Raw genomic sequence first — 22,382 nt, 5'->3', positions numbered from 1 at the left:
TCATACATTTAGACTCAGGGAATCCCACAGTCACTTAATATAATATGTTTTACATTGCACATCTGCGCAGGCGAACAATTCTTCTTTCAAACAATTTGCACCATTTTAAGTGTATTACATATTTACTATGTATGTGCTCCTGTTATATTAATTCAACTTTACACTTTACTTACCTAGCTAGTTTAAATGGTATTACTGATTCCTTATACTCAATATTTTATACTTTTGTCATGTTAAGCGAACTACCCTCAACCCATTAAGCGTCTAAAACAACGCTGTCTCTTCTATTTTGATTTTGGGTTCCGAAGTCCAACGAAGCATGCTGTCAAGACAAATCAACACATACGACTACAACACAGCCTTCTGAAGCGATTTCAGCAACACATATTACATCTGTACTTAATGAGTGGCTCCACGAAAGCGTAATTTGTATAAATGTTGATGCAAGCACCCCCTACATTAGAAATTTCACAATGAAACGCTCAAAATTGAAGACAATTTAAGACAACCGCTTTACAATCGACATGGATTCATGACTATAAGTGGATTACTTACAGCAGTCGCCCTTATTACAAAAGTGGATGGTGTCACCTTTGTGTTTTCTTTTCATAAGAAGTGGAAAAGCATATCTTGGGTGTTTACTTAAAGAAGTCATTCAATAACTCTAGTAAGTCCAATGAGTTCCTGAGTGGTTAATCCTGGACTTCAATCATTGCTGACAATACGAAAGACAATAAACAAATCCTTCCAACTATAGCTGATTTCGTTTTATATTTTGCAACAGAGCAGATAGGCTTAAGAAGACATCGAGATGACAGGATAGAATACAAAGAGGTCCTAGACCACAATGAAGATAATTTTATTGCGCTGATTTTTCTTGTACAGAAACTAATTTTGATAGAGCACCTCCTTTCAGGTGCAAAAAAAAAATGCCACCTGCGCCAGTAAGACAATACAGAACGAAATAAGGCAACCAGTTGCAGATACAATTGGTGAAATTTTCGAATGAGCTTCTGTGCATGAACTCACGAACAGCAATAAGAGTGAATGAAATTTCTTCCAATGAGTGTGAAATTCTCTCATAGTTTGCCAGTGGAATTTTAAGCTTAACTAAACACCCAAAATACAAGAAGTACTTTTCGACTTAGCCGACCTTGAGCGAATAATAGGAGAAACTATTGCATCAGCAATACTCTTCAGAGAGAACATGTTAAAATCAAAGACTACAAAGGCTAGACTTATGAACCTCCTTGAGTTCCGATAGAAAAGGAGATGAAACATGCATTAAGAACTTTGAACCAAATGTTGATTACCAAGGATGTGCGTTTCACTCTCTAAACCTAACAGCATGCCATAATTATGTGCGTGTTTCTTTTAGCAAAGCTGCATCGGGTTATCTGCCGAGCCTATCGACTGGAATCGAACCCCTGATTTTAGCGTTGTAAATCCGTAGACTTACCGCTGTGCTAGCGGGGGCCGCTATGATTATGAGGTTTCTTACCATCGGATATATGTAATGAATTCTTGTTGAGAGTCATTTTCATTTTTGGACAATTTACCCAAACACTAAACGTTTTTCCAAAATGTCACTGATGCTCTTACTCCTAGTATTAAGAAAAAAGACGTCTGCAAAAGACCAACACACCACTTTCGACACAGTTGAAGAAAGTTATGTCTACAAATTCAGAACCTTCTGTTGACCCATGTATTTGCATCGAAGGAGAGAATTGGATACGAGGTTCAAAAACACGAAGTAAGGCAAATGGACGACGTCATACATTTACTAATTTCGAGCATAACATCAGTTGTATAATTGCAAAAGAACCAAAGTCTCTACATGCGCCGTGTCTTCAAGGAAAGACAACTGATGCTTATATGGGTTTTCAAAATGTAGATCAAATAATTTCTTTTTATACAACCTCCGTGCATCTGTTGATTATTGGTTTCCCACTGTTTACCCCAAAGCCAAAGAATTAGCACAGTCTATGGATTCCAAAACAAATGTCCCAGAATTATATGGATGTCAGGAGCATCGCTCCAATAGCACTCCAAGACGACGAACACAGCATGGCTATTCATTTTCTAGGTATAATATCTGGAAAACTGAGGCCACGATCTGGAGAAAACATGCGAGTGCACTTCGAGCTGTGCTCATTGGTCCAGATGTCATAATAAAGAAGAACCATATTGAACTTTATGTACTGACAAATCCGTTGCCCAGAAATGACAATTTTGTCTGTTTGTTGGTTGAATTTCGCACAAAGCTACTCGAGGGCTATATGCGCTAGCCGTCCCTAATTTAGCAGTGTAAGACTAGAGGAAGGCAGCTAGTCATCACCACCCACCGCCAACTCTTGGACTACTCTTTAACCAACGAATATTGGGATTGACCGTCACATTATAACAACCCCACGACTTAAAGAGCGAACATGTTTGGTGCGACGGGAATGCGAACCCGCGACCCTCAGGTTACGAGTCGCACGCCTTAACCCACCTGGCCATGCCACGCCAAATGGCAATTTATTATTCCACGTCCAACAATGAATTACTTTGATGGCAGGAACTTTGTAAGGATGGTGTAAACAGATCTCTGATGCAACTCATTTGGCTGATGAACTGATCTTCCCAAACCTTAGAATATTATTTCCTATTTTAGCAATCTTACCATTTGCATTGTAATACGAGTATGTTACTTTATGAACAGGTGAAATTGTACAACGATTTATTTCACTTTAAACTCGTTGAATGTAGCCACGAATCCTTTGTTTAACTACTGATATCAATTATTCCTTCTTTGGATTTACATACTGTCATAGACTATCATAGTTATGGTTTGACTTCCGTTAACGTACTTGCTTATACTTCATATACTGAATAGATTCGTGTGTATATTCAATGGTTAAATATGTTTAATATGTTCACGTATTTCAAATATATACTTCATTTTCTATGTTACTTTAGTCATAAATTCAAATGGAATGTATAACCTTTATACAGATCTTATTCACAAAATTCAAACAAACTATTATTTACACAGGTTCGTAAATTTTTCATAGCCACACACTAGCAAATTCCTACACCATCGACTGAGCTTATATGAAATAGCTCACTGTAAGCTTCTATACAGATGTGTCTGACTAAATTCGTTTAAGTCTTCTTTAGAAGGTCGCTTGAAGTGTCTTTCGTTAGCCATTAACTGACCAAGTCATGTCTGAATTCTCCAGCATTTGAATACAAATAATTGGATCAATTTGGTGTTTTCTTATAGCAAAGCCACATGGGGCTATCTGCTGAGTCTACCGAGGGGAATCGAACCCCTGATTTTAGGATCAATTTGGATAGCATAATCATATACAAGTATTTTGAAAACAAACGAAAACCCCTACTTTAACATATACCGTGTTTCTCCGATAATAAGACCTTCCCATAAAATAAGATCTAGTGTGATTTTTGGGGATAGTTTTAATATAAGCCCTACCCTTAAAATAAGCCCTAGTTAAGAGTGGCAAGAAGAGGAAAGAAATAAAAAAAATTATTTTATTAATTAGTTTAATAGATAGTTAGTTAATTTGTTTAAGTATTAATCAGTTAGTTTAATAGTTTTACTTTGTAACTTCATTTTTTTAATATATCAAAATAAGACATCCCCCGAAAATAAGCCCTAGTGTCATATTTTGGAGTGAAAATTAATATAAGCTCTGTCTTATTTTTTACCGGAAAGAAACTACTCGAGGGCTATCTGTGCTAATTTGAAGACTAAGGCAGCGTCATCACCCAATAGTTACCAACGAATAATTGACCGTCACATTCTGATCAGCAGATAAGTGATTAGGTAACATTCGCTATTGACCAAATAGTTTAAATTCTGATCAGCAGATAAGATAGGTAACATTCGCTAGACCAAACACAAGTTATGCTTAACGTAAACTATGCTAAGCCTACAACCAACTGAGAACTGCAGGATTACGGCCATATAATAATTAAAATAACATTAGTACCTAAGTGACAATAATAATAACGTCTTACCTTTTTTAGAAATGCACTTTCCGACATTTTGTGACTTTTCTTCCCAGTAGTTTCACCTGAAGATGTTGGCAGTCTAACTGCGTAACTGTGGTCTAATTTTACACTTTGAATTTACATACCGTCCACATAGTATCTACAGCGAAATGTTTACTTCGTTTCTTTTCACCATTAAATACTCGAGCTTGCAAACCTATAGCCGGCCTTAAAGCATTAGAATTCCAAGTGCTCCCATCTATTGGTCTGTTTTTTTAATTATTTATTTTGCTTTTGTTAGGCGTTTTAATTATGCTTTTCTTAAGTACATTTCAAAATAAAATAATAAAAAAATACTTTGTGAAAGTGTTTAGGATCCAACAGTTTCAACATGTTGCATACATTAAAGAAAGCAAATAACATGTATTTGTTGTACTATACAGTCAAATCGAACAGCTGAAAAATACTGAAAAATCTGACTTCAAATCTATCATTTGATTCACTAATTGTCTCTGAGTTTTAGTGGTTTGAATGAATTCTACACCTCACTACCAACCCTCTAAAGGGCATTTCGAAATAATATAATAACCATACGTCATGTAATACGTATGAAATACAATCCACCCATATATGATATTTAGTATCTGTTCCTTCAAGCTGTCCTTGTTCAGAATTACTAGTGAAATATAGATTTCCACGTAATCAGTACAACTCATGTACAAGTGGTAAATAAAATGGTAGAGGGGGTTTCCCTTTTATTTTTATAATATTAAATACCTTTATTGACTAAGCTAACTGGTAGCTCAATTTTGCATGTTCTTAAACTTCTCATATTATTAAGTACAGTAGTACTTAGTAGTAGGGTTTGACAAGGTTTCCAAATAACTCCAAAAAAATCACCGTATTGAATTCCAAAGCAAAACAAAAAACAACTAACTATTCAAAGTATTGATTACAATATATTATGCGCTATACTGACAATACACTAAAAATGTCACTGAGATTTTCAAAAATATACAAGATCGTCTATCACCTGCCTACCTGATCACGTCAGCGGGGCTAGCCCCTAGACGGCTCAAAATATCACTACAAAATTTCTCCAGGTTACTTAAGTGGTCTGTGAGTATCCGATTTTGTTATTCCGATAAATATACACAAATTCTGTATAAATGATAAATACATCATACACGTACTTGAACATCTTTTCAATCCAATTTAACCCAAAAGATGGCGCAACATATCAATGAATAGGCACGTGACAGTTTCTCAAGGTAAAGTATATACTTTATACAGATATAACATAAAGGTAAACAAACAAGAGTATTAAAGAACTAAAACTACAATAACAAATTTACAAAGTTTAATCCGTAGTATGGCAGCTTTACACACACTTCTGTAGACCAAAGTAAGAATTACATCTTCTAAATTTGTGATTTTAAATCTTGTCAAAGTTATAGCTGTCATAAATATGGATATTTTGAAAATTTATAGATGTTGTATTTATTTCCACGGACATATAAAACAGAATAAATAAATAGGAAGAAAATAAAATTTTAACATAAAATAGGGATTGTTTATTGCTCATAAAATTTTTATAAGAAGCGTCCAAAACAAAATAAACATTTCAATAAAATTTAGACTGCTTCATTTAGCTGTAGGGGTGACAAGGCCAACCAAAGTAGGGACTAAAATTGTTTTAAATCTATTTAAATTCTCTATTTGTGTACTTTTTTATTTCAGCATTTATTTTGTTTTTGATGCTTCGTATAGCATTTCTACAAATAACAAACGATTCTTACTTTCCGTTAATTTGTTTACTCATATGTAAATATAAGATCACTATACAGCTCAAGCAACAACAACTTACTTTAACTTGTATTTGTCTGAAGGAAAAAACAAACACAATTTTGATAATAACTTAACCATAAATATGGTAGTATATTACGTACTTTTACGTCATATATGACGTGACGATAGATAGATTAAATGTGTTGCTAATTTGTTACGAAATTCAAACCGATACACGCGACATGACACAAATTGTAACAAACATAAAGTATATTTAATGTTAATACGAAAAAAATGTGATTCAGAAGACATGATATATAAAGCTTTACCACCCAAACAGGAAGCGCTACAAGGAGACATTCCAACTCTCTTCCAAAAGTACTTGATTACGTGCTCCGACTTGTCTCCCAGTCTTCCTCGTGCACCATCAGCTTTTTGTTGAATCCATTCTTCAAGATGATTCACTGACGTCCCTCCCTCGGGTGATTTCCGATGGTTGTCACATGGCTGGATGAAGCAAATGTCTTTCCCGGGAGGCCGGGGTCCTGTAATTGATCAGACTGGCTTGTGATGTTCTTTATTTTTAGATTTTATTCTTAAGCGGTAGTCAGAAACAAGGATAAGAAATGAAAACTTTTACAAAGGTTTTGTTAAGTTCTTCGTAGTTGAATTGTTGTAGTCAGGTTATCCGATACAAAGAACCGTGTTCTCACGTATTTTTAATTCCCTTAGCGAGGTGTATCCGATACAAAGAACCGTGTTCTCACGTATTTTTAATTCCCTTAGCGAGGTGTATCCGATACAAAGAACCGTGTTCTCACGTATTTTTAATTCCCTTAGCGGTGTTTGTTTGTTGTTTTAAAGCAAACCCACATCGGGCTATCTGCTGAACCCATCGAGGGGAATCGAACCCCTGATTTTAGCGTTGTAAATCCGTAGACTTACCGCTGTACTAGAGGAGGGCAGGAGCGAAGGAGAATATTCCTATTCCTGACTTATAGCAAAGCCACATCGGGCTATCTGCTGAGCTTATCGAGGGGAATGGAACCCCTGATTTTAGCGTTGTAAATCCGTAGACTTACCGCTGTGCTAGCGAGTGGCAATTAGTGGATCAAAGTCATCGACTAAAAACTATGTTTCGAAGTATTATGTTGGTTATTTCTTGTTAACGACAAATTGTTTATTTAAGTGACGATGTACTTCACAAACCACAAGGAAACATAATCAATATTATAAATATAGAGGCTTTTGTTCAATACACTGACTTTAGCATGTTCGTTTATTAATGAACAGAAGTGAAGATATTGTTTATTAATTATCAAGTTTAAGCAAGCTTTTAAAGATCATTTACGTAAATCTTGTATTGCAGAAGTTATCGTTCCGAAATAAATGTATTTTTATAGGGTCCGTACGAATATTGATTGATTATTATAAACGCAGTTCAGACTATTTTCCTCGTGCAGTATTTAATTGGTCAGCTTAGTAAAAAAAAAAGTGTTACCCAAAAAAAATCAAAACCAAAACTTATCAACGAGGTGAAACAACAGAATTGGTTTTAACCTGGGCATTCGTTATCAGGTAATGTAGAAGCCGTTTTTGCAAATTCTAGATACATTATACATTCCACAGATCGTCGTTTCGTCCCTTCACCACAGGTGGCGCTACAAGGTTCCCATTCGCCTACCTTGAATCTGAAAAGAAATGAAAATATTTTATTAATTTCTCAGATCAATACTTTATAAGTGCTGAGGAAAAAACGTTTAGTGTTATTATTGTTCTCATTACATTTTATTTTATTAACTGCAAATTTTAACAACAATAATAGAACAAATAAGTTGATCTTTAATTGAAGTATTATTATATCAGCGCATCGCATCCGACTGTACGTCCGATTACTTTGAACGTGCCATTATTTTAGTTTTAAAAATAGCACTTGATTCTAATTTACGAGTTATGAGCAGTTTGAGGTTTAGCAATCGCTCTATACTAGTCGAATAAATGTCACACCACCTGGTGGTAAACTCACTTTGTTTGTGTTTTCGGTCGAGATGATTCATTGGTTTGTGTTGTTAAGGAAACGCCAGTCTGACTGTGCCGAAGGTCTTCAGTTTCTTCGCTCCGAGATTGAAAATAACATTTAAATTGTAATCATAGTTATTATTGTTTAAACACTGAGTTTCTATAAATTATTGTCTTACACTTCTAGTTATTATCACTGTAATAGTACATTCTAAGAATTTAAACTATTGATATTAATTGAATCATGTGTGTATTTTACGTATTAAGTATTTCCTACGTTTCAATAGTTACTAGTAAAAATTAAAATGTGATGTTCTAGATAATTTATGGAAAGTCTTGAAATGTGATCTCCAGTCACACGATAAATGGAACGGTAGAGTAATACTATTCATCACACACATTAAACATATAAATTACCTGTGTCTTTATTAACAGCGCATGGCACTCGGCTCACACATGTTCTGCTTAACACAGGTCGAGTGTTCAGTTTACATTCTGGACTCAAATGTCCATCACTGTTCCGGCAAACCACAGATCTTTGCTGGTAACCTTGTCCACATGTTACTGAACACTACGGAAGAGAATTCCGTGAACAAACGTACACATAGAAATAGGATTTTAAATCCTTTAGGGTAAAGTATTTATAATTAACACTGTATGTGTTTGGAAACATTTGGGACATTTACACGGTATTTTCTTGAAAAATAAAACATTTTTTTTTCTTGAAAGTTCACGAGTGTATTGTAGCATAGCTTCACCCGTGTTTTCAAACTGTGGGGCACGCCCTGTGAGGGCGCAAATGATCTCTTACGGGGGCGCGAGTGAATAGGATAAAATAAATAGTGCAATAATGCAGAGTTAAGCGTTTTTAATATGTTTTTATTAATGAAAATAATATGTAATTTCTACAACACATATATAATATTACTGTGTATTATATCCCCACATTTAACTCTCTCTTTTACGGGCCCGGCATGGCCAAGCGTGTTAAGGCGTGCGACTCGTAATCGGAGGGTCGCGGGTTCGCATCCCTTCGCGCCAAACATGCTCGCCCTTTCAGCCGTGGGGCGTTATAATGTGACGGTCAATCCCACTATTCGTTGGTAAAAGAGTAGCTCAAGAGTTGGCGGTGGATGGTGGTGACTAGCTGCCTTCCCTCTTGTCTTACACTACTAAATTAGGGACGGCTAGCACAGATAGCCCTCGTGTAGCTTTGTGCGAAATTTCAAAACAAACAAGCCCTCTTTTACTCATTTACAAGTGAAATGGGCACCAAGAAACAATATTTATCAAAGAAGGTGAATGACAAAAGTTTGAAAAACACTAGTTTAACCTATAACTCATTCTCTAAGCCTTAAGAAAAGTCAAATATACTTTAATATAATCCATTAAGTTATTAAGCAAACGTATATCTACTCTAAACAAGATCAGTCCGTTGACAGGTTTTGAATCTCGGAGTCCCTGATCACTGACGATCAGCGATTAAGTCAGGCTTTTAACATCAATTATCATCACAGACAGTGGTACTACCCTCATCCTTATGGAATCATCGATATAACATCAATATCAGAGTCTGTATACGCGTTTACTGTTCTTTTTCTAATGATTTGTAATGCACTCTGTATGTTAAATCAGTTTGTGTCGTTGGGTGTCTCGTGAGATTAAACACTTGTATTTTATCTATTTCTGAATAACATTTGTTTGTTTGTTTTGGAATTTCGCACAAAGCTACTCGAGGGCTATCTGTGCTAGCCGTCCCTAATTTAGCAGTGTAAGACTAGAGGGAAGGCAGCTAGTCATCACCACCCACCGCCAACTCTTGGGCTACTCTTTTACCAACGAATAGTGGAATTGACCGTAACTTTATAACGCCCCCACGGCTAGGAGGGCGAGCATGTTTGGCGCGACTCAGGCGCGAACCCACGACCCTCAGATTACGAAGCGCACGCATTAACGCGCTAGGCCATGCCAGGCCCACTGAATAACGTCTTATTCAATTTTTCTTTGTGTTGATACCATTAAAATTATACGATAAATATTTTAAATAATTTAGAATATTATTAATCTATACCATAATGAAGAAGGTTTTACATCAGTAGCTAAAGCACTAGAAAACAACGTTATTAGGATGGAAGAAAGGTCTTGGCTTACAATAGTACTTGGGATTAAGGTAGTTGCGAAAATAAATGCTCAGATTTTTGTGTATTAATTAATGTCATTGTGTATTTACAACCCGATTGTTGTTCTGGATAGATTTCATTCGTCTATAACTTCTTCCTTTCAGTATTGACTTACATTGTAACAAAACAAAGTCGTAATACCAAACCAACAACTAATTTTTGTGTAATGTTTAACTGACATATTTTTTATCAAGTCCATTCTGTTTGAAAAACGTCGAATCTAGCCTATTGTTGTACTTGTTTTGTTTGAATTCTAAACGAAATTGTGATTCATAATTTTAGAAATGTTAGCTTGGGAATTTATTTATACAGGGTGTTCGGAAAGTCACTGTGCAGTTTTGTACTCATATGTCTATTCAGTCTATTTCAAGCCAGCAACTGATAGCGGTGTTTAGAAACAAAATAAGAAGGATCCAGGCCTGTATTGATGTCAACGGGGGTCACTTTCAACATTGTTTATAATTGTCATTCATATTTACCTCTTGTATTCTATATTGAAACATGTCTGTTAATAAATATATAAGTGCACAGTGACTTTCCGAATACCCTGTATGTATATTACCAGGGCATTGTCTTTTGTGACTTTAAAGCGGTGATTGAAAATAACAACGGATATTGATAAAAGGATTCTTTTATATGTATCTGTATATACAGATTACAAAGTCTACTTTAACTGAAATTCAGAGGTTAGAAAATTAGAAAACGGGTCCAGTTGGACCTAATCAACAAGATGGCTAAACTAGAACACAAATGAACTTACTTCAGACCAAGGACCTTCAAACCACCGAGGACAGATCCTAGTGTTACAGGGTTGCCGGTCGACGGGTTTAGGTGGAAAACAAAACCTAGTGTTAACCTGGACATTTGTTCTGTTATAAGAATCTGGAACACATTTTACATTACGGGTTTGGAAACCTCCGCCACAGGGAACACTGCAGGGACCCCAGTCTTCGGTAATCCAGCTGAAAAGTAATATAATTGTAACAATAAAAGTTTAGTTAAGAAAAACGTCTTTGTTATCAACTGTATTATACACATTTCTTCCATCGCATTACTTAGATCCTCACGAATTGTTTCTTAATGATCGTGGGAATAAGAAATGGATTTGTAAATGAAACACATAACAGGAAACTATAAGGTTGGAGGACTGGATATAGTGATGTACTGCTATTCGGTATCGAATTTTGACCATCTATATTTGCTCTAGATAGTGGTAGGCATACATCACGAAAAGCAATTTTCTTTTACAAGAAGCTTTTTGAGAACGTCCATTTAATTGTGTAGGATGTTAAAAAAAACAGAAGCAAAATCTCACAAAGAAATTGTATTTCGTAACCTTATACATTCATGAATTAAAAGTTCATCGGGCCCGGCATGGCCAAGCGTGTTAAGGCGTTCGACTCGTATTCCGAGGGTCGCGGGTTCGAATCCCGGTCGCACCAAACATGTTCGCCCTTTCAGCCGTAGGAGCGTTATAATGTGATGGTGAATCCACTATTCGTTGGTAAAATAGTAGCTCAAGAGTTGACGGTGGGTGGTGACGATTACTAGCTGCCTTCTCTTTAGTTTTACACTGCTAAATTAGGGACGGCTTGCGCAGATAGCCCTCGAGTAGCTTTGCGCGAAATTCAAAACAAACAAAAATTCATTGACATTACGAATTACTATTTACAAACATCCATACTTTCGGGCGACATTCAACAATCCGTTATTTATTTTCATCATCACTAGATTTCCAGGAATTATCCTGGAAAATACCCGAGTTTTATATCTGCTTCACTCAAAAGAAAACATCCCTTTATTAAAGGTTCAAACATAGTAGTATCATTCGACAGTGAGTACATATTTACGTATACGTACATTGCTGGACAAACTTGCGTATTACATAACCGTATTTGAGGTCGGGGTCTTGTGGCAAAGTCGCAGAATCTTTCGGGAAATTCTTTGCGAGTCTCTGTATCACTGCAAATGGGCCTTGACATCTGATAGCCTGAATAACAATATTACAATTACAGATAGTTACAGATAGTCCATTCTGTTGGATTTCGCTTAACAACTAATAATACTTTACATTGGTTTCTGTTTCTCCTTCCATAAAAAAACAAAAAACAACGTAATATAATTTAAATGTAGCAGTTTTGAAACTTTCACCACAAAGTTTCTATATTCGTACTTATTGTAACGGTTACGCCCGTATAGTTACACACTAACCAGATATCTTTCCCCAAAAGCGATGACGATTATAAACTTTGTAATGTGAAATTAGATTAATCAACTTAATGACCTAAGGATAATATGGTTGTGGAAAGACTTAAGCTGCTTATTTTATAAGAAAACTTATAAGAGCTCATAACGGTCGACACTAATGCATGGTATAAGGCACATCTCACTTGAAGCAGAGTGACCTTTTTTCACGACTACATCTGTGAAATACACAGGACCCTAAGTTTAGATAAAAAAACCAACATATTAACCATTAGCTCAAGTCACATAATTTACACAGAATACACAATTAGCACCGTTATAAGTCATAAAAAATGTGTAAATGGACAAGTAGTACTCACCACCACCACATGTCACAGAACAAGGTGAAAGGTCAGTTTCTGACCATTCATAAGTAGGATATTTACAACTTGTTCCATTTCCTCCACAAATTCCACATTCGTCAATCTTTTTTCGCTGAGCCAAGCTGAAGATCACATCCAACGGACTGAAATACAATGAATATTTAATAGCATCAGATGCGGCTACCTCCTTATTCTAAGTACATATATATATATATACATAAATATATTGGTGGGTAATTACAATATTGCTCTAGTTAGATTAAAAGTTTATCAGTTTGTTCACTTTATTCTTTCTTATTTTATCTTTCATTACTGGATACAGATTGTGACTTACAACTTTTCGTTTTTATCCACATTCGTTTTATTCTAATTCGTATCTATATATGATCACACGGTCGAAACTATACGGAAACAAGGTTGTATGCTCTACTAACTAGTTGACTTAAACCGTGTCAAATAGGCCCGTCATGACCAGGTGGTTAAGGCACTCAATCGTAATCCGAGGATCGCGGGTTCGAATCCCCGTCACACCAAATATGCTCGCCCTTTCAGCCGTGAGGGCGTTATAAAGTGACGGTCAATCCCACTATTCGTTGATTAAAGAGTAGCCCAAGAGTTGGCGGTGGGTGATGATGATTACCTGCCTTCCCTCTAGTCTTAGACTGCTAAATTAGGGACGGCTAGCGTAGATAGCTCTCGTGTAGCTTTGCGCGAAATTAAAAAACAAACCATGTCAAACACGCGTCACTCTTTAAGTTACTGTTAGGTTGTTAAAAGAACAGTGAATAAAAAAACGAATGGGTGGATAAACAAAAAAAATAATTTGTGCGTTTTTATGATTAATCAGGTTTGGTTTTAGCTGAAAAATATTTGTGTACGAAAATCGACTGAAGCGTAAGTGTAATAACCTAGAATTTCTTGTTTAGGAACCGCAGTGAGACTTTACTACGTGTTGATACATCTGTTGTTCTTGCAACGTAGCGAAAGACATTTGATATAAAGCTTCTACGTATTGAACAACTTCCTCACAATAAAATGCAAGCCTGCAACACGCTCACCTGCTACGTTATATGTGTTCTATGTATAAATAATATATAAATAAGCTGTTATCAGTATATGTATATATTGAGCGAACTCTGATGGAAAGCCCGATTGGTATTAGTCAAAATATTATATATAATGAAAACCGTTAAAAATATTTTATTTTTGTTGCTTTTTTTTTACATGTACATAACACGACCCCTGGCGAGAACTTATAAGAATATTCACCATGCACACCCCTTCCACACACATATCAGTGAACCCTTCCGGCAACGAGTGCCATCTTGAGCTTTATGCGCTAGTTTGGCGACGAATAAGAAACTCTTTGCCTGGCACGTTAAACTGCACGGATCTTCCGGATCGTGGAATGGCTTCCAGTCGTAGAGCCGTCCTCGGTATGGTCTGTTGTCGTAGGCCTTGCACTGCATAGCTCGAAAGTCAGACCTGTCCTTGCAAGGCTGAAAAGAAACAACGAATCTTACCCTTTTATATTGTCGTGCACTCAAGAATTCTACAAATAACAAATATGTCGCACACACCTGGAATTATTTACGTGCGCTATAGAATATATAACGTTTACGTTAACTTTAGTAGGTGTGTGTTTGTGTGTGTTTTCTTATAGCAAAGCCACATTGGGCTATCTGCTGAGTCCACCAAGGGGAATCGAACCCCTGATTTTATCGCTGTAAATCCGAAGACTTACCACTGTACTAGCAGGGAACTCTTTAGTAGGTATGGTTAAAAGTCCACCGCTGGTACAGCGGTAAGTTTACTGATTTACAACTCTAAAATCGGCGGTTCGATTCCCCTCGGTGAACTCAGCAGATAGCCCGATGTTGCTTTGTTATAAGAAAACACAGACAAACACACACGATCATTAAAGAGAGCATTGAACTTCTATTTTTCATGATAACACAAGCTTTCAAAAACCAAGACTAAAAATTAGAAACTAAGGTAGACACTACACTGTGAAAGGGCAAGTTTGTAGTCTTGCTTCTTTCTTAGTTTGTTTGTATGGCGACGTTTTTTTATTTTTGGTTTTTCCATCCCTAAACAAATATATACATTGCTAGTAGCTATAACGAATCTCTTTGCTATAAATATACATAAAAACAGCACATTTTTAAAGATTCACAAAGTACTTGACTTAAGAATGGTGATTCTGCATTTCAAAGTGTCTTTCTAACACAGACACTACGAGGGCTTATGGTGTCGCTTATTGATTTTGCCTTGACTTGCCCGAAGGCATAGTGTATTAAAAGTTCAAACAAATTTCTTATTTTACCTGCATATTACAAATACGGTAACGTATTGAATCTCCACGGCACCCCGTTTTCTGTAAACACTGTCGAATTTGGTAGGTGACGCCACCGTCGCAGCTCCTTGAGCATATCCCCCAGAGACTCCATTCCGACCATCCGATTGGAGTGTCGCTTCTCCTCTGATTGGTCTGTTAGTACCAACATACAAAATAAAGAATGTAAAACAATGTCCGCATGTAAAAATAGATAAAAACTCACGAATCGAGATGTTTATCGATACAACTCTCAAATGCAAGTTTGTTCAAACCGTGTATAAAAAAAATCACTGGATGTTCGACTCCTGTTCACTGCCAATAATCCAATGACTGCTCATTAACAATCCTCAGTCATTTAATTAAATATTTAGCAGTTTTAAAATAATAATAACTAGAAACTTCATAGTTCAGTTGGTCCATAATAAAATTCTAAAATTTCTGCGCTAGTTGTAAAAATAAAACTACCATATTCGAAAGATAAGAAAGTGTCATAGGGTTTGTGGTGCCCAGTGATGTTGATTTAAAACATTACCTGGGACGAGGAATGGCTTCCGTCTAGCTACCCTGATAACGTAGCCCATTCTATGAACATAACTTCTGATTACCCCGGCATGGCCAGGTGGTTAAGGCACTCGACTCGTAATCTGAAGGTCGCGGGTTCGAATCCCCGTAATACCAAACATACTCGCCCTTTCAGTCGTTGAGGCGTCAAAATGTTACGGTTAGTTACATTATTCGTTAGTAAAGAAAGTAGCCAAAGAGTTGGCGATGGGTGGTGATAACTAGCTGCCTTATCACTAGTCTTACACTCCTAAATTAGGGACGGCTAGCGCAGTACCTTTACCTCGTGTACCTTTAGGCGAAATTCAAAAACAAAACAGAACTTCTGATGGTATCTGTGGCGGCTGCTTAAAATAAACCATTCGACTTACGTCCTTTCACAGACATTCTGATCAGTTCGGATGCCTAGGATGAACATAAATTGTTGTTTTCCAACGTAACTAAAACTATATTAGTACCAAATTCACTGAGGTGTTCTAATTCACTTGATTTCATGTTTCCATCATCCAGTCATTAGATTTTGTGAAAACACGGTTAAATCGCAGGATTATTTTTTCATACGTGTCAAGATTTTCACTGAAATATGATTGGAATATTTACATGTGACGCTAGTGAGATGGTTGAATTTTCAGGTATGTACTTACTTACTGGTAGGCTGTATATATTGAAAGGGAATGTACAAATATCGTTTTGTTTATGTCAGTTATCTTGGTTAAAGTTAAATATGTTTATTCGAAAACAAGGTGTTTAAAAAAAATGTGAATTGTTAACAAAACGTTCAAAACCAAAGTCTGGTTCCACACCGTATCCTTCATTTTTATATTTATTGAAAACTATACCGAGCTAATCTGACTAATTAAACATGAATTAGAACAGGCGTACATTAGATACAATATAAACAGGAAGACAGCTTCACAATTGTTTTCACTGTTACTGTCTTACACCAGTAAAAAAGTTAAGGTTTGTTTATGTTTCCGTGTGTTTGTTAAATGTAGTGTCTCTTCATAAACCTTATCGGGAAGTTAAACGATGGTTGCTAGGCACCGGAGACACCAAGAAAACAATAATGACGGTAGCTTGTAGTGACCACACAGGTAACGTACTTAATGACGGTAGCTTGTACTGACAACACAGGTAACGTACTTAATGACGGTAGCTTGTAGTGACAACACAGGTAATATACTTAATGACGGTAGCTTGTAGTGACAACGCAGGTAACATACTTAATGAAGGTAGCTTGTAGTGACCACACAGGTAACGTACTTAATGACGGTAGCTTGTAGTGACCACACAGGTAACGTACTTAATGACGGTAGCTTGTACTGACCACACAGGTAACGTACTTAATGACGGTAGCTTGTAGTGACAACACAGGTAACGTACTTAATGACGGTAGCTTGTACTGACCACACAGGTAACGTACTTAATGACGGTAGCTTGTAGTGACAACACAGGTAATATACTTAATGACGGTAGCTTGTACTGACAACACAGGTAACGTACTTAATGACGGTAGCTGACGGTGACAACACAGGTAATATACTTAATGACGGTAGCTTGTACTGACAACACAGGTAACGTACTTAATGACGGTAGCTTGTAGTGACCACACAGGTAACGTACTTAATGACGGTAGCTTGTACTGACAACACAGGTAACGTACTTAATGACGGTAGCTTGTAGTGACAACACAGGTAACGTACTTAATGACGGTAGCTTGTACTGACCACACAGGTAACGTACTTAATGACGGTAGCTTGTACTGACCACACAGGTAACATACTTAATGACAGTAGCTTGTAGTGACAACACAGGTAACATACTTAATGACGCTAGCTTGTAGTGACAACACAGGTAACGTAATTTAATGACGGTAGCGGTGACAACACAGGTAACGTACTTAATGACGGTGGCTTGTACTGACAACACAGGTAACGTATTTAATGACGGTAGCTTGTAGTGACGACACAGGTAACGTACTTAATGACGGTAGCTTGTACTGACCACACAGGTAACGTACTTAATGACGGTAGCTTGTAGTGACAACACAGGTAATATACTTAATGACGGTAGCTTGTACTGACAACACAGGTAACGTACTTAATGACGGTAGCTTGTAGTGACAACACAGGTAATATACTTAATGACGGTAGCTTGTACTGACAACACAGGTAACGTACTTAATGACGGTAGCTTGTAGTGACCACACAGGTAACGTACTTAATGACGGTAGCTTGTACTGACCACACAGGTAACGTACTTAATGACGGTAGCTTGTAGTGACAACACAGGTAACGTACTTAATGACGGTAGCTTGTACTGACCACACAGGTAACGTACTTAATGACGGTAGCTTGTAGTGACAACACAGGTAAATATAATTTAATGACGGTAGCTTGTACTGACAACTGGGTAACGTACTTAATGACGGTAGCTTGTAGTGACAACACAGGGTAATACTTAATGACGGTGGCTTGTGGTGACAACACAGGTAACGTACTTAATGACGGTAGCTTGTAGTGACAACACAGGTAACGTACTTAATGACGGTAGCTTGTACTGACAACACAGGTAACGTACTTAATGACGGTAGCTTGTAGTGACAACACAGGTAACGTACTTAATGACGGTAGCTTGTACTGACCACACAGGTAACGTACTTAATGACGGTAGCTTGTACTGACCACACAGGTAACATACTTAATGACAGTAGCTTGTAGTGACAACACAGGTAACATACTTAATGACGCTAGCTTGTAGTGACAACACAGGTAACGTACTTAATGACGGTAGCTTGTGGTGACAACACAGGTAACGTGCTTAATGACGGTAGCTTGTAGTGACAACACTGGGTAACGATTTAATGACGGTGGCTTGTAGTGACAACACTGGGTAACGTACTTAATGACGGTGGCTTGTAGTGACAACACAGGTAACGTACTTAATGACGGTAGCTTGTAGTGACAACACTGGGTAACGTGCTTAATGACGGTAGCTTGAGTGACAACACAGGTAACATACCTTAATGACGGTAGCTTGTGGTGACAACACAGGGTAACGTGCTTAATGACGGTAGCTTGTACTGACAACACAGGTAACGTACTTAATGACGGTAGCTTGTACTGACAACACAGGTAACGTACTTAATGACGGTAGCTTGTACTGACAACACAGGTAACGTACTTAATGACGGTAGCTTGTACTGACAACACAGGTAACGTACTTAATGACGGTAGCTTGTACTGACAACACAGGTAACGTACTTAATGACGGTAGCTTGTAGTGACAACACAGGTAACGTACTTAATGACGGTAGCTTGTAGTGACAACACAGGTAACGTACTTAATGACGGTAGCTTGTAGTGACAACACAGGTAACGTACTTAATGACGGTAGCTTGTAGTGACAACACAGGTAACGTACTTAATGACGGTAGCTTGTAGTGACAACACAGGTAACGTACTTAATGACGGTAGCTTGTAGTGACAACACAGGTAACGTACTTAATGACGGTAGCTTGTAGTGACAACACAGGTAACGTACTTAATGACGGTAGCTTGTAGTGACAACACAGGTAACATAGTTAATAACGGTAGCTTGTACTGACAACACAGGTAACGTACTTAATGACGGTAGCTTGTACTGACAACACAGGTAACGTACTTAATGACGGTAGCTTGTAGTGACAACACAGGTAACATACTTAATAACGGTAGCTTGTAGTGACAACACAGGTAACGTACTTAATGACGGTAGCTTGTACTGACAACACAGGTAACGTACTTAATGACGGTAGCTTGTTGTGACAACACAGGTAACGTACTTAATGACGGTAGCTTGTACTGACAACACAGGTAACATACTTAATAACGGTAGCTTGTACTGACAACACAGGTAACATACTTAATGACGGTAGCTTGTACTGACAACACAGGTAACGTACTTAATGACGGTAGCTTGTAGTGACAACACAGGTAACGTCATAATGACGGTAGCTTGTACTGACAACACAGGTAACATACTTAATGACGGTGGCTTGTACTGACAACACAGGTAACGTGCTTAATGACGGTGGCTTGTACTGACAACACTGGGTAACATACTTAATAACGGTGGCTTGTACTGACAACACAGGTAACATACTTAATAACGGTAGCTTGTACTGACAACACAGGTAACATACTTAATGACGGTAGCTTGTAGTGACAACACAGGTAACATACTTAATGACGGTAGCTTGTAGTGACAACGCAGGTAACATACTTAATAACGGTAGCTTGTAGTGACAACACAGGTAACATACTTAATGACGGTAGCTTGTAGTGACCACACAGGTAACATACTTAATAACGGTAGCTTGTAGTGACAACACAGGTAACGTACTTAATGACGGTAGCTTGTACTGACAACACAGGTAACGTACTTAATGACGGTAGCTTGTACTGACAACACAGGTAACGTACTTAATGACGGTAGCTTGTACTGACAACACAGGTAACATACTTAATGACGGTAGCTTGTACTGACAACACAGGTAACATACTCAATGACGGTAGCTTGTACTGACAACACAGGTAACGTACTCAATGACGGTAGCTTGTACTGACAACACAGGTAACGTACTTAATGACGGTAGCTTGTACTGACAACACAGGTAACGTACTCAATGACGGTAGCTTGTACTGACAACACAGGTAACGTACTCAATGACGGTAGCTTGTACTGACAACACAGGTAACGTACTCAATGACGGTAGCTTGTACTGACAACACAGGTAACGTACTCAATGACGGTAGCTTGTACTGACAACACAGGTAACGTACTCAATGACGGTAGCTTGTACTGACAACACAGGTAACGTACTCAATGACGGTAGCTTGTACTGACAACACAGGTAACATACTTAATGACGGTAGCTTGTACTGACAACACAGGTAACATACTTAATGACGGTAGCTTCTAGTGACCACACAGGTAAGGTACTTAATGACGGCAGCTTGTACTGACAACACAGGTAATGTACTTAATGACGGTAGCTTGTACTGACAACACAGGTAACGTACTTAATGACGGTAGCTTGTACTGACAACACAGGTAACGTACTTAATGACGGTAGCTTGTACTGACAACACAGGTAACGTACTCAATGACGGTAGCTTGTACTGACAACACAGGTAACGTACTCAATGACGGTAGCTTGTACTGACAACACAGGTAACGTACTCAATGACGGTAGCTTGTACTGACAACACAGGTAACGTACTCAATGACGGTAGCTTGTACTGACAACACAGGTAACGTACTTAATGACGGTAGCTTGTACTGACAACACAGGTAACGTACTTAATGACGGTAGCTTGTACTGACAACACAGGTAACATACTTAATGACGGTAGCTTGTACTGACAACACAGGTAATATACCTAATGACGGTAGCTTGTACTGACAACACAGGTAACGTACTTAATGACGGTAGCTTGTAGTGACCACACAGGTAAGGTACTTAATGACGGCAGCTTGTACTGACAACACAGGTAATGTACTTAATGACGGTAGCTTGTACTGACAACACAGGTAACGTACTTACACCAAACCTACTAGTTCATGAGCAGAATCTAAAGGTGATTGGTCATTTGTCACTGTCAACCAATCACTCTAATTACCCGCAAACTCAATAAATGTACTTATTATATTAAATACACGTATGTACAGTCTATTTGAATCTCCAAAGTGAGCTGTTTTTTTCATTCCTTTAAATCTGACATAAAATTTTTTTCAAGTCGTGTTCCAGCGAGTAAACTACCTAATCGATAAACTAAACACCAAAAACAAAATGGGGAGTTTTATTAACAGCACAAAACAGGTACTAGCGTGACTTTACGAAAAGTAAAACAATGTTGGTTAGTAGTTATATCTGTCTGAAAGTTTAAATGTATGAAGTAGCAGGATTCACGAAACACTTTACCAAATATAACCGACCGATATTTAGAAATAACAAACTAAGTCAGACTTTAAACTCAGGTATAATGTACTGTTCTTTTATTTTTTTTCTCTCATGATCCCTCTGTGGCTAATCGGTGAATTTTCGGACTTATAACACAAATATTCGAGATTCGATTTGTAAGGCTGACACAGCACCACACGGTAACTGGTTCTAAAGTAACTTGTGGTAGGTAAATGGAGCCTTTTACATGAAAAACCATTATGACGTGTTAAGTTCATCTAGCCTCAGTAAGTATTCGACATGTATGAATTCAAACCTCTTCTGCAAACATCTTCGTCTTTTCAACTATAGGGGCATTATAATATAATGGTCCACCTCACTATTCGTCTGTGGAAAAAAAGACAAAAAAAGAGGCCGAAGAGTTGGCGGTGGGTGGCGTTAACTGCTGCCTTCCCTTTAGTACATTATTACTAAATTAGGGACGACTAGAGCAGATAGCCCTCAAGTAGCTTTGCGTGAAATACATTACAAACAAAGTACCATATTTCGTGGAAACGAAAAGCGACTTAATACGTGAATTATTTCATTTTGTTTGTCAGCTGTCTACTATGGATGGTGTTCTGTTTGGGATAACCTCTTCTTTTTCTTTCTACTTACCTTGTCAGTAGAGAAGAACCATCTCTCGGATTCTGCTGGTGGTGAACTTGAAACAGCTAGATGCAATTCTTGCTTTCTTAGCCCCAAGAAGACCTAAAACAGTTATGCTTTAAATTAGTACGAAGTAATATCAGTTCCAATGTTCAACAGATTATTAACCTACAGCCATATCTGTGTACTTACAAACAATTATGATAATTTTAACCCCTATAGAAAAGAGAGTATGCAAATAACATCGTCTTACCTTATAACGACATGATAACATAACTTCTCAAACAAGAAAGCCAAGACCTAAACTTTATGCGTAAAAATAATATTAGTTATCTCAA

The 22,382-nt window shown here is 37.4% G+C and overlaps 1 protein-coding gene and 1 long non-coding RNA gene across 2 annotated transcripts; both read right to left on the bottom strand.

Moving 5' to 3' along the window:
* Positions 1-5,804: 5,804 nt before the first annotated feature.
* Positions 5,805-13,544, bottom strand: LOC143250385 (ADAMTS-like protein 1). Its single transcript, XM_076500830.1, has 8 exons — positions 13,513-13,544; positions 12,551-12,696; positions 11,847-11,976; positions 10,747-10,948; positions 8,224-8,377; positions 7,814-7,898; positions 7,348-7,478; positions 5,805-6,332 (listed from the first exon to the last, which is right to left on the bottom strand). Exons 1-8 carry the CDS (start codon positions 13,542-13,544, stop codon positions 5,956-5,958), a joined length of 1,257 nt encoding a protein of 418 aa, XP_076356945.1. The 3' UTR covers positions 5,805-5,955.
* A 296-nt stretch (positions 13,545-13,840) lies between these two features.
* On the bottom strand, positions 13,841-22,157 carry LOC143250314 (uncharacterized). The gene is made up of 3 exons (XR_013028141.1): positions 22,054-22,157; positions 14,880-15,044; positions 13,841-14,052 (listed from the first exon to the last, which is right to left on the bottom strand). It is a non-coding gene; the product is annotated as an uncharacterized LOC143250314 (long non-coding RNA).
* Positions 22,158-22,382: the final 225 nt, after the last annotated feature.

The sequence above is a fragment of the Tachypleus tridentatus genome, chromosome 5 (genome assembly GCF_004210375.1).
Source record: "Tachypleus tridentatus isolate NWPU-2018 chromosome 5, ASM421037v1, whole genome shotgun sequence".
NCBI classification, from domain to species: domain Eukaryota; kingdom Metazoa; phylum Arthropoda; class Merostomata; order Xiphosura; family Limulidae; genus Tachypleus; species Tachypleus tridentatus.
This window is presented reverse-complemented; position numbering and strand designations above follow the sequence as displayed.

Bases quoted from the DNA above. Each gene is read 5' to 3' on its own strand.
- LOC143250385 (XM_076500830.1), bottom strand. From the start codon at position 13,544: ATGTCTTTCGCTACGTTGCAAGAACAACAGAT. The intron at 10,949-11,846 runs GTACGTATACGT...ATTACTTTTCAG, and splicing joins ACGCAAGTTTGTCCAGCAAT to CTGGATTACCGAAGACTGGG. The intron at 7,479-7,813 runs GTGAGTTTACCA...ATTTCTTTTCAG, and splicing joins CGACCGAAAACACAAACAAA to ATTCAAGGTAGGCGAATGGG.